Here is a 16,023-nt window from a genome sequence, read left to right as displayed (position 1 = left end):
TGCTTTGTCCTGGTCTTGCTGGCAGTGGTGACAAGACTCACTTGCAGATCTATATCAGTGTGTTGGTTCTGAGGGTGGCCAAGAGCCAAGAGGGAGGGGAGGGGTCGGGGTGACTTGGGGTGACTGGGGGTGACTCGGGGTGGGTGGGTGGGGAGCTCCACCATGAGTTCCTCGTGTTGCTGGAATCGAAGGCCATCTTCCCCTGGATCCTCCACCGGCCAGAGGGAGTCCTTCACAGGCCATGGGAGGCCATGTCAGAGTGGTACTGGCCTCTCTTCTGCCAGAGAGATCAAAAGCTACAAAGCCTTCAGCAAGATCCACAAGGCTGCTACCCGGGGTGATGTTGCCACAGTAGAGCACAGACTCATACTTAGGAAAAATGACATCAATGACCGAGACAGCAATGACAGGTGTCTGGGGTTGGGGGTCAGGGGAAAGGGGCAGGCTGGGAGGCAGGTGGAGAAAGAAATGTGTCAGCTTCCCTAAGTGGCCCCAGTGTCTAGGAGTAGGAGGAACTGCCAATGTTCGCAGGGCTGCTGACTAGTATGCTGACCTTTGTCGCTAAGATTTCATGGTAATGTCAGTGCTCGGCAGTTATTCCACTGCTCTGGGAAGTGGGGTGGGGGAAGGGCGGAAGGCCCTGCTGACCTAGAGCTGTTCACCACAAAAAGCCCCTGGTTCTTGAATTCATTAATGTTGTAGTATCCAGACCTCCTCTTTTCTGTGACTGATGTACCTGTTTCTCTCCCAGGCACTATAGTAGGTTGGACTCATTTTCATTCACATGTCCTTCAGTTTATTATATACACAAATAAATAGACATAATCATTTTAGTTGCAGTTTGCTGAAAATAAGATACAGACTGTGTTTCTTTCAAATATGGGTTTTCTTTCCATTTATGCAAGTTTTCCTTAAAGAGGTTTCATGGCTGGAGTCATAATAGTGAGCAGGAAAATATAACTTTAAAAGTGAAAAGCTGTCCATTTAATTTGATATTGGCAGTTGGTTTGTTGAATGTTGATTTTATTATGTTTGGGTGTGGGCCTTGAATTCCTGATCACTTCAGTATTTTTAACATGAAGGGGTGATAAATTTTGTCAAATGTATTTTCAGAATCTATTGAAATGACCATTAATTTTTTCTTTGACTTTCTTATATAGTTATTGAATTTTCATGTATTGAACCAACCTTGCATCCCTGGGATGAAGCCTACTTGGTCATGCTGAATGATGACTTTGATGTGTTCTTAGATTCGGTTTGCTAGTATTTTATTGAGTACTTTTTCATTGATGATCATAAGTCAAATTGATCTAATGTTCTCTTTCTTTCTTTGCGTCCTTGTTTCATTTATGTATCAGAATAATTTTGGCTCTACAGAACTAATTAGGTAGTGTTCTTTCTGTTTAATTTTGTGGAATACTCTGAAGAGTGTTGGCATTAACTTTTCTTTGAAGGTCTGATAGAATTCTGCCCAGAAGCCATCTGGCCTTAGGCTGTTTTTGTTTGCCAGTTTTTTAATGACATCTTCTATTTCCTTAGGAGATATGGGCCTGTTTAGTTAGTTTACATGCTCTTGATTTAATTTTAGTATGTAGTATCTGTTTAGAAAAATCATCCATATCATTTAGATGTTCCAATTTTGTTGTGTATAGGCTTTTGCAGTATGATATGATCAGTTTTTATGGTGTTTTTATTAGATATTTTCTTTATTTACATTTCAATGGTATCCCCTTTCCTGGTTTCCCCTCTGAAAACACCCCACCCAAATCCCCTCTCCCCTGCTCACCAACACACCCACTCCTGCTTCCCTGTCCTGAAATTCCCCTATTCTTGGGCATCTATCCTTCTGAGGACCAAGGGCCTCTCCTCCCTTTGATGTCCAATAAGGCCATACTCTGCTACATATTCAGGTAGAGCCATGGGCACCTCAATGTGTACTCCTTGATTAATAGTTTAGTCCCTGGAAGGTCTGTGGGGGTAGTGGTTGGTTAATATTGCTGTTCCTACTATGGGGCAGCAATCTCCTCTCAAGCTCCATTGGGGAATTTATGTTTAGTCCAATGGTTGGCTAAGAGCACCAACCTGTATTTGTCAGGTACTGGCAGAGACTCTCAGTACACAGCTATATCAGGCTCCTGTCAGCAAGAACTTCTCTGAATGGCCTTTCCTTCAGTCTCTGCTCCACAATTTGTTTCTGTATCTCCTACCATGGGTATTTTGTTCCCCTTTAAGAAGGACCAAAGTATCCACACTTTGGTCTTCTATCTTCTTGGGCTTCATTTTGTCTGTTAATTGCACATTGGGTATTCTAAGCTTCTGGGCTTAAGCTTCTAAGCTTATCAGTGAGTGCATGCAATGTGTGTTATTTTGTGATTGGGTTACCTTACTCAGGATGATATTTTCTAGTTCTATCCATCTGCCTAAGAATTTCATGAATTCATTGTTTTTAATAGCTGAATAGTACTCCATTTTATAAATGTACCACATTTTCGGTATCCATTCTTCTGTTGAGGTACATCTGGGTTCTTTTCAGCTTCTGGCTATTATAAATAAGGCTGCTATAAACATAGTGGGCATGTGTCCTTATTATTTCTACTTCCATTTTTAGGTCCTGGATGGTTTTGTTCACTTCCTTCCCTTGTTTGTTGGTCTTTTCCTATAATTCTTTAAGGGATTTTTGTGTTTCTTCTTTAAGGGCTTCTACCTATTTACCCGTGTTCCCCGGCATTTCTTTATGGCAGTTATTCATGTCAATCTTGAACTCCTCTATCAGCATCATGAGCGGAGACGTTAAATCCAAATCATGTTTTTGCAGTGTGCTGAGTATCCAGGACTGGGTTCAGATGATGCCATATCGACTTGGTTTCTGTTGGTCATGTTCTTGTGTTTGCATTTTGCCATATTGTTATCTCTCAAGTTAGCTGGTCTTGCTGTCTATGACTGTGGTTTGTATGTCTGCAAGCCTGTGTCAGAACTCCTGGGAGACCAGTTCTCTCTCTGGGGGAATTTAGGTATGGAGAAGTGTGGTACAGGTTCAGCTCATGGGTGGAGACAGAAACCAGAATGATTCTGTCCCCAGTTGATCCTTGGTTCCTGTGTCCTGATGGCTTTGAGCAGGCCGCTCTTTGGCCAGGAATTTGAAGAGAAGTAGTGGTCTTACCTGTTAACTCAGGTGTGTAGGCACTCCTAGGAGATTGGCTCTCTATTGCTGGGATTTGTGGATGTAGCTCTGTGGCTCAGGATCAGCTCTGGGCACAGACAGAAATCAGAAGACACCTGTCCTAGGCTGCCCCTAGGATCTTGTGTTGTAAGGGTTTCAGGCAGGTTCCTCTGAGCAGCATGGGTGGTCATACCTGTGTCCCCAGTCATGTCTACACTTCTGGGAGTCTAGCTATCTCCCTGTGTCACCTGGGTATGGAGTTCTATGGCAAAGGATGTTCTGTTGATTTTTTTGAATTTCCGCACTTTCTGTTTTTATGTCTCCCTTTTCATTTGGGTGCTATCTCTGGGCCCTTTTGATAGCTTGGCTAGGTGTTTTTCTATCTTTTTGATTTTCTAAAAGAACCAGCTCTTGGTTTTGTTGATTATTTGTAACATTCAGACAGGGCTAATATTCAAAATATATAAAGAACTCAAGAAGCTAACCACCAAAAAAAAAAAAAAAATGAGGATGCTTCAATCCTACAAGTGAAGCAGAAGAAAGCATTCATGTGAGGTAAAGAACTAAACAGAATTCACAACAAAGATATCTCAAATGGCCAAGAAGAACTTACAGAAATGTTCAAATTCCTTAGTGATCAGGGAAATGCACATCAAAATGACCCTAAGATATTATAGTATACCAATCAGAATTGCTAAGATCAAAAACTCTTGTGACAGCACACATTGGTGAGGATGTAGACAGAGAGGAGCATTCCTCCATTGCTGATATGATGGCATACTGGTACAACAGCTTTGGAAATAAATCTGGAGGATCTTCAGAAAATCGTAAATATATCTACCTGAAGACCCAGCTATACCACTCTTGAGCACATATCCAAAAGATGCCCCACAGGGGCATGTGCTCCACTACGTTCATAATGGCCTTTTTGTGATAGCTGGAAGTTGGAAACTTGTGGTTTATTTACAAAATTTACAAATTTTACTTACTTAGCTATTAAAAATGAGAACTTCGTGAATTTTATAGGTACATGCACATAGATGGAACTAGAAATTATCCTCCTGTATGAATTAACTCTGACCAAAAAGCACATGTATGGTATGTATTCACTAATAAATGGATATTAGCCAAAAAATGTACAGAATCCCCAGGATATAATCCTCAGAACTCAAGAATCTTAACAAGATAAGGGCCTAAGTGAGGATGCTTCAATCCCACCTGTGAAGCAGAAGAAAGCATTCATGTGGGGCAGAGAGAGGGAGAGACCTGGGTGGGAGAGGGGAGAAGGGAAAAGGGAACATGATCAAGAATTGTAGGTTGGGGTTGGGGGGAAGAAGACAGAAGCCCCGAGGGCTAGCCGAAAGAATCGTGAGACTTAATATGAGGAGGTAGGAGTGGGAAGTACTCCATTAATTTACCAGAGACCTGGGAGAGAGGAGCCCAGCATGGCTGCTTTGTGAGAGGCACAGCAGCTGAGTCAGATGCAGATATTTACACCCAACCAATGAACAGGAGCTGAGGGCCTCTGTGGTGGAATTAGAATAAAGCTGGAAGAAGCTGAGGAGGAGTAATACTTCATAGGAAGACCAGCAGTCTAACCTGGTCTCATCTGATCTGGACCCCCGAGATCTCTCAGGTTCTGAGCCACCAACAATACACCAACTGATATGAAGCCCCTGACACATATTTACCTTTCATTGTGCTGGGTAAATGCCTAATTTTGTAAGTCCATATATGAATACCAGCAGTTTGAAAATCAAAATGGTATATTCAATCCAACTTTATTCTCTCTTATGGAGAGAGTACAATATATAATATTGTATATATTACTCATTTGCCATTGTGAAACTCATATTTCTGGTAGAATTTGGATTTTATCCGTAAAATCAATTACTCATCATGAAACTTAAGTTTAAGGCTTAAAGTTCTAGATTTTAGTTCATTATAATTGGGAAATCAGAGACATGATCTGGTCATACCACATCCACAGTCAAGAAAGGAATGAAACAAAAGCACCCAATGACTTCTTATTGATTTTTTTTATTGGTTGTTTTATTTATGTGCATTTCAAATGTTATCCCCCTTCTCAGTGTTTCCTCCACAACTCCCTTATCCAACTCCCTCCCCTTCTTCTCTGAGGGTGCTCCCCCAGCCACCCACCCACTCCTGCCTCACAGTCCTGCCATTCCACTACGCTTGGCCATCTAATATCAACAAAACCAAGGGCTTCTCCTTCCTTTGATAACAATCCTCTGCTACATGTGCAGCTGGAGCCATGGGTCCTTCGATGTATAAGGGACAAAGATATGGGGAGAGACCAAAGGAAAGGCCATCCCGAGACAGTCCCCACCTAGGGATCCATCCCATCTACAGACATTAAGCCCAGATACTTGCTAATTTAACATTTGTTGACAGGGGCCTGATTTATCTATCCTCCTGACAGTCTCTGCTAGAGCTTGACCAATACAGATGGTGAAGCTCTCAGCCAAGCATCAGAACACAGTGGTCTCCATTAGGTTAGGGGAAGAACTCACTGGAAGACACACACACACACACACACACACACACACACACACACACACGACATATAAACACCCTCATATGACCCTGCTATACCACTCCTGGGCATATATCCAGAGGATTCCCCGGCATGCAATAAGGACACATGCTCCACTATGTTCATAGCAGCCTTATTTATAATAGCCAGAAGCTGGAAAGAACCTGGATGTCCCTCAATGGAGGAATGGATACAGAAAATGTGGTATATTTATACAATGGAATACTACTCAGCAATTAAAAACAATGGATTCATGAAATTTTTAGGCAAATGGTTGGAACTGGAAAATATCATCCTAAGTAAGGATGTCACAAAAGAAAACACATGAAATACAATCACTGAGAAGTGGATATTAATTAGCTCAGAAGCTCTGAATACTCAAGGCACAATTAGCATACCAAATGATTCCCAAGAAGGAAGGAAGGAGAGGGCCCTTTCATGGAAAGGCTTGATCCAGCATTGTAGGGGAGGACCAGGACAGAGAAATGGGAGGGGGTGATTGGGGAATAGGTGGAGAGAAAAGGGCTTATGGGACATATAGGTAGGGGGCAATGGGAAAGGGGAAAGCATTTGGAATGTAAACAAAGAATATAGAAAATAAAAAATAAACACCCTCATACACACTCAAAAACTCACACACACACGAAAATGATTTCAGTCCAAAGAATCAGACTAGAGTAGTACCAAATACTAATGTAAAGGTTTGCAGTTAAGTTCATGTATACTTTTGTTAATGTAATTTCCTCACATTATGGGAAGAATGATTACAGAGAAGTTATTAATTTATATCTCATATGACTTGCTAATAAAACAACTGCAAGTGCAGTCTTACTGATTTCTTGATTTATGTTTGTGACTGATAATAAGATTGTTAATTAAATTTATTAAAATGCCCACAAATTTAAATATAAATGAATTCCTAAACTTTATTCTTTTTTCTCAGTAGTTCACCAAATCACTTTGTTTCTCTTATTAAGCACACTCATTCTATGGGCTGTAAATGCCTCTCATCCTTAACGTGTGCAGATTTTCCTGTGCTGAGTAGAAAGTCTAGAGATATAGTACATTCAAACAATGTAACACCAGACAGCTATTAAAAACAATGACTTCTTGAAATCTGAAGGCAATGGCTAGATCTAGAAAATAGCATCCTGAGTGAGGTTTCTCAGTCATAAAAGACCACACATGGCGCGTACTCACTGATCAGTGATATTAGGCAAAGAGCATGGAATACCCACAATACAGCTCATGGACCACATGAAGCTCAAGAGGAAGGAAGACCAAAGAGGATAGATGCTTCAGTCCTACTTAGAAGGGGGTCTCAAGTCCACTAGAAACTTGACCTATTTATTTTTAAATAGCATTTCTGAAATTAGGAAGTTGTAACAAGTAACTACTTTGAAGAATTATGCCCTGTCTAAAACTATTATCAATTAATTGAAATATTAGCCAAGTGAAAGTTCTCATTTCTTCACATTGTACAAATCAAAATAATGAAAAAATTATCCTCATTTTAGTCCTGGCATTTCTTTTGCCAAAGATTTAGAAATTAACAAAATAGTTTCAGATATAACTTGCTGTTGTCATATTTTTTCACATTTTGAATATTTAAATATTATAACTAGAACTCCCAGAATTCTTTTGAATATATCACATATGATTTACTGTAAGCACAGTTGGTTATGGTTCCTGCACACTTTATGAATTATGTAATCTAAAACCTGCTATCAGGTAAAGCGTAATACATCAGGAGTTATAATTCATATCCTAATGTAAAGTTCTCAAAGTGTGAGAACAGGGTCATAAGCCAACCAGAGTGTGTTCACTTGTGTAGTCATGTACCAGTGGTCTACAGTGGGAAGATTGCAAGTTAGCAGCTCCTGAGACACATTGTGAATTCAAGACCAGCCTGAATTCTGTAACAAGACTATGCCTCAAAGAAAAATATCCAAACATCTAATTGCTGAGCAATTTCATGGTAGAAAAAGCTGTAAATCCTTTGCATGATGTTTTTCAATAATCCTACTATAATTTGTGAGATGAGCTTATTTTGATTCCCTTTTTATTGATGAGGGTCTTGGGTATGCAGAGAATAAAGCAGTGAGTAGCTACAGAGTTCAAAGAAGGAGTCAAATCCAAATTGAGAGTTCTAATTTAGAAAGGTTACTTTGGCCAACTGTGCTGCACAGTTTATGTCAACTTGACACAAGCAAAAGTCATCTGAGAGGAGGGAAGGTCAACTGAAAAATTTCTCCATAAGAGATCTGGTTGTAGGCAATCTTCTAGGGCATTTTCTTAATTGGTGATTGATGGTGTAGGACCCTGCCCATTGTGGGTGATGCCATCCCTGGGCTGGTGGTTCTGGTTTCCACAAGAACTCAGTCTCAGGAAGAGATGGAGAACAGGCTAGTAAGCAGCACTCCTCCATGGCTTACCATAATCAGCTCCTGCCTACAGGTTTCTCCCTGTTTGAGTTTCTAACCTCACAGCTTTTACAGATGAACTGTTTTCTGGAACTGTGTGTGATATAAGCCCATTCATCTCCAAGTTGTCTTGATCATGATGTTTCATCCCATAATGGAAATCCTAAATATGACAGCTTGGTACTAGCTTAGAGGGGCAGTGCTATGACATAGGTAACCATTTTGGGGGGGGGTGGAGAGGATTTGGAAGGACATTGGAATATTGTGCAAGAAATACCACTGAGTTTTCAATGCTTGCTGAGCTGTTCTTTAGGAGCTTCCTAATTAAGAAGGTTGAAGGTAATTCCGGAGATGGAGGCCTGGCTTGGGAAGCTTTCAATGATGAAAGTTTCTATCAGGGCCATTTCTATTTTCCTCTCCATGTTGCTTTGGTTATGTTGTTTCATTGCAACAATGGAAAACTATTTAACATATTGGGCGTTCAGCTCAGTGATAGCATCCTTACCTCCCATGCAGGAATATATATGTCATGATTCCAATATTGGAGGCAAAAACATTTCTTTGAATTGGATGCCCAAAGTTAGTGAGAATTACACGAATAACTGTGGCTTTTAACCTAGTTTTGTAAAAAATTCTTAAAAAGTTTTCATTTTCACAGAACTATTCTGCACTATGCCTGTGCATACGGCCATCCCAATGTAGTTGCCCTCCTGATAGAGTGGAATTGTGACATTGATCTTCGTGACAGTGACAACAGAACAGCACTAATTAAGGTAGAAAGCAGCCAACAGTTTCAGTGTGACACATATTGGATGGGAATTCTTAGAATAAACATGATCTCAGATACATGCAAATAATTAGTGAAACCTATGAAATTTTTGCTTTTCTCATCATTCCAATCTGTTTCTTGATCCAATGCCCATAGGCTTCACAGTTCAAGCATGAAGAATGTGTGGCTATGTTATTAGAACACGGTGCTGATCCAAATGCTATTGACGACAGTGGGAACACCGCACTGCACTATGCTGTTTGGCATAACAGCACCTCAATGACAGCCAAACTGCTGGCACACAATGCCGACTTCAGTATAAAAAATGAGGTAAAAAGACACAGCTTTGATTTACAGATTATTTCCTACATACTTTAAAATATTACATTGGGATCCTGATACAGCTTTGACCTAAGAATCTCTCAAACACTAAATGTAATAAGTGGATTTTATAAGACTTATCTAGATGAGCCAGCTTTGATGGGAGCTCCTTCTTCCCAAGCTTTCCTTCCCCCAAAACACTGCATGATCTCTCTCCTTTACTCTTCTGAGGAACAATCTAAAGAGAATTATTACCTCCATCCATGGCAATTCTGAAGAAATTTGCAATTTCCTTAAGGCTACTCTCTTAATTGTAGCCTTTCGGGAATTCATGTTGTCTTATACTTCCAATGTATCAGATAAACAAACTTCAATAAGATACAAGGTTTCTATATTATAAGTGTCTCAATTATGTATTTTTCTGTCAGTTTAACCCACATGGTATCCATCTCAGCATGTCAGTGCATTTTATAGATCTCTAATATCATGGGCCTTTCAGACAATTAGGTAACCACAGAGTTGGTTTGTCCCTTAGTTTATGATACAGAATGTTATACAGGCAAGGATGGCCTTGAACTTTTTATGTAATAAGGATGACATAAAACTTGTATATTTCTGGACCTCTGAAGTGATGGGCTTTTGGTAATTCACCACTATGCCTGGCCTATAAAACCTCATAGTTCACTTTGATATATAATTTCCAATGACATACTTATTTCAGTGAAATAAAGCAAGTGTTGGAGAAGTTATTCAGGGGTATTGTCAATTTACCACATTTTATGCTGATTTTCATTACAGTTTCAGGTGGCTGAAGAATGCACAGGCATTGTATGTCTCTGGATCTGGAGTTAGTTGGTTATGAGTCACACAGCATGGGTTCTGGCTGTTGAGCTCAACTCCTGTGCAGAAGCAGTATCTGCTGTTAATTGGAGCCGTGTCTCCAGTTGTAATTTCCATCTTTTATGATCTTAGTAGTGGTATAAATTGTATATCAATGTTCCTCTTCTTGTCTACAGCTTCTTTCCTTTGCAGAAAATCATTTTATTTGTAATACCTGGTAAGTTTTATGGATAGGGAAAATAAACATTTTTTGTGTTTTATTTTACAAGTTTAATATTCATCTGAAAGTATTTCATTTCTTGTAGGTCTTCAAAGAAAACTTCCAATGAAAAAGAAGAGGTATGCAAAAATTAATTTCAAATCATATTTATTAAGATACAGTATAAAAATCAAAGTAATACATAAAAATGGACTTAGAAATATAGTATAAAATAAAATAAAAATTAAGATTCTTTTGTTATATTCAAATATTTCTTTCCAAAATAGTTTTAAAAGTCACCAATAGTAAAGGTGTCTTTCCTTTCAAAATCTGGTTTTTCAGAAGCATTTTGCTTGTTACTTATGTAAAACATGGGTCTCTTCTTTCTAGTGTATGGGGTACTCAACATGACAGTATCTGAAATTGCTATTATTCATTGTATAGGTCAAAGAACAAGGAAATCATATGCTTGACCTTAAGGAACTAATATCATGTGAGGGAAACTCAAAGGACTGTGAGCAGTACAGTTGTGACACTATTTTGCATTTTATTGAAGAGCTCATGAGGCAGAGAAAAGGTAGGAGTTCTGCATGCAGCCCCTGTGTGTGCTATTGATGAGGGTGAATTGCCCAAACATAGGCATGCTTGATATCAAAGAACAGAAAACTAGTCTCAGCAAGAGCTGCCAGCAAGCCTTCAGAGCTTCAGTGAGTGAGCTTGACACCATGGCCTTGGGGTTGTTACATTAGACTCATGTGTTTCAACAAAATGGAACAGGCCAGTCAGCCAATACATTAAATTGGTGGGGTGTGCCTTTTAGTTACTTCTTTTTGGTTTCTTTGATTTTTTGGGGAGGGAGTGTGATTTTCATTCTCTTTCTTTCTTTCTTTCTTTCTTTTTCTTTCTTCCTTCCTTCCTTCCTTCCTTCCTTCCTTCCTTCCTTCCTTCCTTCCTTTCTTCCTTTCTCTCTCTCTTTCTTTCTTTCTTTCTTTCTTTCTTTCTTTCTTTCTTTCTTTCTTTCTTTCTTTCTTTCTTTCTTTCTTTCTTTCTTTTTCTTTTATTTTTATTTTCCTTAATTTTTATTAGATATTTTCTATATTTACATTTCAAATATTACTCCCTTTCCAGGTCTCCCCTCTGAAACCCCCTATCCCATCCCCCTCCCTCTGTGCATTAACTTACCACTCCCAGTTCCTCTCCTGGAATTCCCCTACACTGGGGCAATGAGCCTTCACAGGTCCAAAGGCCTCTCTTCTCATTGATGTCTTACCAGGCTATCCTTTGCTACTCATGTGGCTGGAGCCTTGGGTCCCCTCCTTGTGTACTCTTTGGTTGGTGGTTAAGTCCCTGGGAGCTTTGGGGGTGCTGGCTGGTTCATATTGTTCTTCCTCCTGTGGGGCTGTAAAACCCTTCAGCTCCTTGGGTCCTTTCTCTAGCTCCTCCATTGGGGACCCTGTGCTCAGTTCAATGGTTGACTGAGAGCATCCCCCTCTGTACTTGTCAGGCACTGGCAGGGCCTCTCATGAGACAGATACATCAGGCTCCTGTCAGCTAACACTTGGTGGCATCCACAATAGTGTCTGGATTAGGTAACTGTATATGGGGTGGATGCCCAGGTGGGGCAGTCTCTGGATGGTCTTTCCTTCAGTCTCCGCTCCACTCTTTGTCTTTGTATTTCCCCTCATGGATATTTTGTACCTATTCTAAGGAGGACCAAAGGATCCACACTTTGGTCTTCCATCTTATTAAGCTGCATATGGTCTCTGAATTATATCTTGGGTATTCCGAGCTTCTGGGATAATATTCATTTATCACTGAGTGCATGCAATGTGTTTTCTTTTGTAATTGGATTACCTCACTCAGGATGATATTTTCTAGTTCCATCCATTTGCCTAAGAAATTCATGAATTTACTGTTTTTAAAACTGCTTCTTCATGTGACTGGAGGATTGACGCAGCTCTCTGGAATCACTTTGGTAAAGGATGCTGAATCCTTTCATGATGACTCTGCCATATGATATTTTGAGTAGACACTCTTAGACTACTGCTCTTGTTTTATTGGCTCCTCTCTTCTACTTGGTATTAGCATTGTCTTCTAAAATTCAAAAAAATATTTTATTTTGATTAAGTGTGTGAGTGTGTGTGTGTGTGTGTGTGTGTGTGTGTGTAACTGGGTGTGAGCATCGCTTTGCATGCACAGACTGAAGGAGAAGTTGAGGTATCCTGCTCTAAGATTATCCTCCTAATTCCTTGAGATGGTACCTCACTGAGTTTGAAGGTATGTTGGCACATGAGCACCAATGCTCTTGTCTGCAGCTCTCAAAGGCTGGGCTTACAGGCACATGTGTAGTCATATGTGTTTTCTGTATGGAGGTTTGGTCTCAGGTTCTCATGCTTGTGCAGCCAACACCCATATACACTTAGCTAGCTCCCTTAAGGTTGATGGATCTAATTTTTAATCTGCTAAGATGTTTTACAATATTATGGAGTGTGCGTGTTAATGTATTTTTGTATGTGTGTTTGTATGCACATGCATGTATGTATGTATATCTATGTGTGTGTGCCTGTAATGCATCTTCCTAAATTGCTCTCAACCTCATTTCTTTTGAAAGAGCAACTCTCACTGATGTCAAAGCTAATCAATTCAGTTAGGTTGGCAGTCCAGTGAGCTCCAGGTATCCTCCTGTCTATGCCTCCCATGCATTAAGATGACCGAATGTACCATCATGCATAGCTTAAAAAAGGAACACAACAACAAAACAAAACAAAACATAACACACCCCCAAACCTGCTAAGTTATGGGTACTGGAGTTCAAATTCAATTTAGAATCGCTTGCATAGCAAACACTTTAATGACTGAGAAAATTTGTCATTCCTCATCATTTCAAATCATGTCACAACATTGTGTAAGCTTAGATTTTTTAATATGTACATTAATACAGCTTATCAATCACTTCAATAAACTTTCTAGCCCACCATCCAAAGGCAGGGGAAAAATTGGAAATAGGACAAGTGGTATGTGTACCTGTTTAAAAGTAGGTCTTTGGATGGTGATTCTAATCTCCTTGCTCAGGATAACATCAGTCAAGTTCAGTAGTCTCAGGATACCAACAGGGCAGTACAAAAGTGTCACCAAAGAAGAGTCAGCAATGGTGGCACAATTCAGCAGAAGATACTAGGCCTCCCCTGAGTTGGCATAAGTCAGCAGGGGCTAGGAATAAGTCAGACCAGCTGGAATGCCAGGAGTTTTCTGCCTTGTCTCTTTCAGCAAACTGAAGATCAGTATAGAGGCAATACCAAAGCAGAGTTGCATAGCTAGCTATGCAAGCTCCTTATCACTGTCTTTGTGTTCTACTTATAATCTCTCCAAACATGACTTGACCTCCCTTGGGTCTTGCTTCAGCAAAACACCATGTGAGTTTGTATCATATGACAAAACCAGAAAGTCACACTTCAACATTTTAAATATACACAAATATTTTCTTTCTCACAAAACATAACTTTCCAACACACTGGTTGAGTGCAGGTTGTACCAATACTCTAAAGAGTTGTTAAGACCGATTTTGTGTGCTTGCTGTACCATATATTTTGGTAAAGATTCATAAAAATTATGAGAAGCCACTTAATATAGAGAGAAATTTATTGAAAGCAAAAGCTGCCTCTGTAGGATTTATCCACATATGGCATTTTCCTCACAGTTGTATGAGCCTTGAGCTTACCATAGTGGCACCCAGTAATGCCATGAAATGTGATCAGTTTATATTATGCATCTTCACATTTATTTATATTCTTGCCTTATGCAAGATTTTGTAGCTTCAGTTTTTTAAATTTAAATTAATACCTATATCTGTGTCCTTATAGTAATGTAAGTTTTTTTAATTTAAATTAATACCCATATCTGTATGTCCATATAATAATAAATGAAAACTATTTAAGTATGACACATGACCTCATGACATTCATATATGTATTTTATTATTTTATTTTTATTTATTATTTATCAACACTTATATGCAACTAATATGTGCTTAATATATTTAACTATGTTTATGATTTTGTTTTATCTTATTTGATGTCAAAACTTAGTTTCATTTCTTTATCATTTTAGTCTGTAATAATGATTTTATCTTTCTTCTCCATTCCATTCTATACAGTTTTCTGAATTCTATATATGCATTGTATATTTCTTATAATCAGTTTGGTCCTTCTTTTGTTGTTTGTATAATTATTAGGTAAACCACAACAAATGCACCCAGCATATTGTTTTTTCTCCATTCCTAAAGCATGCCAATGCTTTTTGCTAACTATGGTCCTGTAAATTATTCCTTGTTTACTCTAGCCTATGGGAAGACATGCCCTTTTCCTGGCATTGTGTGAACACTGGTGGTCTCCTCTAATTGTGTGAGATGTTGTGTCCCTCAGCCCCAGGATATTTCCTGGAATTCCCATGTTGTTATGTGCTCTATAGTATGTTTCAGACGGCCTAGTAACATGCCCAGAGCATCCCCTCTTCTTTGTGTCTATTTTCCAGACTTCTGGCCTGTGATTTCTGGCTGCTTTCTTCACCAAATAGCTTATCTGCACAGCTCCAGGAGTCTAGGAGAGTCAGAATAGCTTTGTCCTCATCATATTCTAACCTAGTCTGTACTATCTCATAGCACAGAGATAGAAAATTGGGATAATATCATCAAACTATTTTAGTGCTTATTAGCTAACAATTTATGTCATGTCTGAAGCATATAATCTTCAGTTTCTAAAACATGTTTTTTTCTGATTTGTGTTGTTTGAGGTAGGAATCAAAATCAGTACTTTTTACTTGACCTTGTTTAGATTTAGAGGGCAGTAGCATCTCCACTTCTAGTCTGCTGTAGAATACTGGCAATGTGCCTCTTTACACTCTGACCAACTACTTCTTGTTCTTACTTCATGCCTACTCATCCCTTCCATTAGGGCATATTCCTGCATGCTTATTCAACATTAAAACTTTGTTTGACTTCAGTATCATCTGAGTTTGTAATATCTGGTTTTATGTCTTTTTTTGTCTTCTCTACTAGTTCTTAAACTAAACACCTTAACTGTCTTCTTTTCATATCTTCAGAATGTACCATGTCTTCCACTGTGTGGGTCCTCAGGATACATTTCTACAGTGCATCATGTTTAGGTAAAACTCTAGTCTGTTTTATTTGTCAAAAATGCTGCTGTACTGTAATTGTGCTTTTTCTCCAATACAGATATAAATTCTGAGATCCTAGTGAAAATCTGGGGTGCAGTTTATACATATAAAAGATCAATAGACTTTGAAAAACATAACTGTGAACTAATTGAAGAAGATTGTGAACGTATAAGTAATGAAATTATTGCACTGCGAGAGGAGTGGTCTCAACTAGAGATTGAAAATGCTGAACTGCAAGATGAGCTATGCAGTTTGAGGTAGGATGTCCCAATTTTAGAGAAATATTTTAACTGTTTTCATTAGAGCATAAATAGAACATTTGTAGTTTGTCACTAACTTTGTAAGTGTTCTGAAAGGGAAGAACTTTTCATATTTGGGTTTTATTATTATTACTTTTGATAGATATCTTTATGTAGTCTAGGGAAACCCCAAATTTGTGATCTTCTGGCCACAGTTGTTTGATTTTGGGGTGACTGGTTGGGTGCTTCAGTTGTTAAGTGGGAGAATTGTTAGCCTTGTAGAATGTGAAAATAATTAAATTACAAATATCATTATTACTATTTTCCATAATTATGTATATAT

General features: G+C 39.0%; 1 protein-coding gene across 1 annotated transcript in view; it reads left to right on the top strand.

The window, feature by feature from the left end:
* The window catches only part of LOC127663726 (ankyrin repeat domain-containing protein 26-like), a 102,092-nt gene that overhangs the window by 6,381 nt on the left and 79,688 nt on the right, over positions 1–16,023 (top strand). The window contains exons 2-4 of the mRNA XM_052155410.1: positions 10,376–10,409; positions 10,714–10,846; positions 15,500–15,698. Of these exons, the coding sequence (XP_052011370.1) occupies positions 10,735–10,846; positions 15,500–15,698 (311 nt within the window). The 5' untranslated portion in view covers positions 10,376–10,409; positions 10,714–10,734. The remainder of the gene's footprint in view (positions 1–10,375; positions 10,410–10,713; positions 10,847–15,499; positions 15,699–16,023) is intronic.

This window comes from Apodemus sylvaticus, chromosome 13, assembly GCF_947179515.1.
Source record: "Apodemus sylvaticus chromosome 13, mApoSyl1.1, whole genome shotgun sequence".
NCBI lineage: Eukaryota > Metazoa > Chordata > Mammalia > Rodentia > Muridae > Apodemus > Apodemus sylvaticus.
This window is presented reverse-complemented; position numbering and strand designations above follow the sequence as displayed.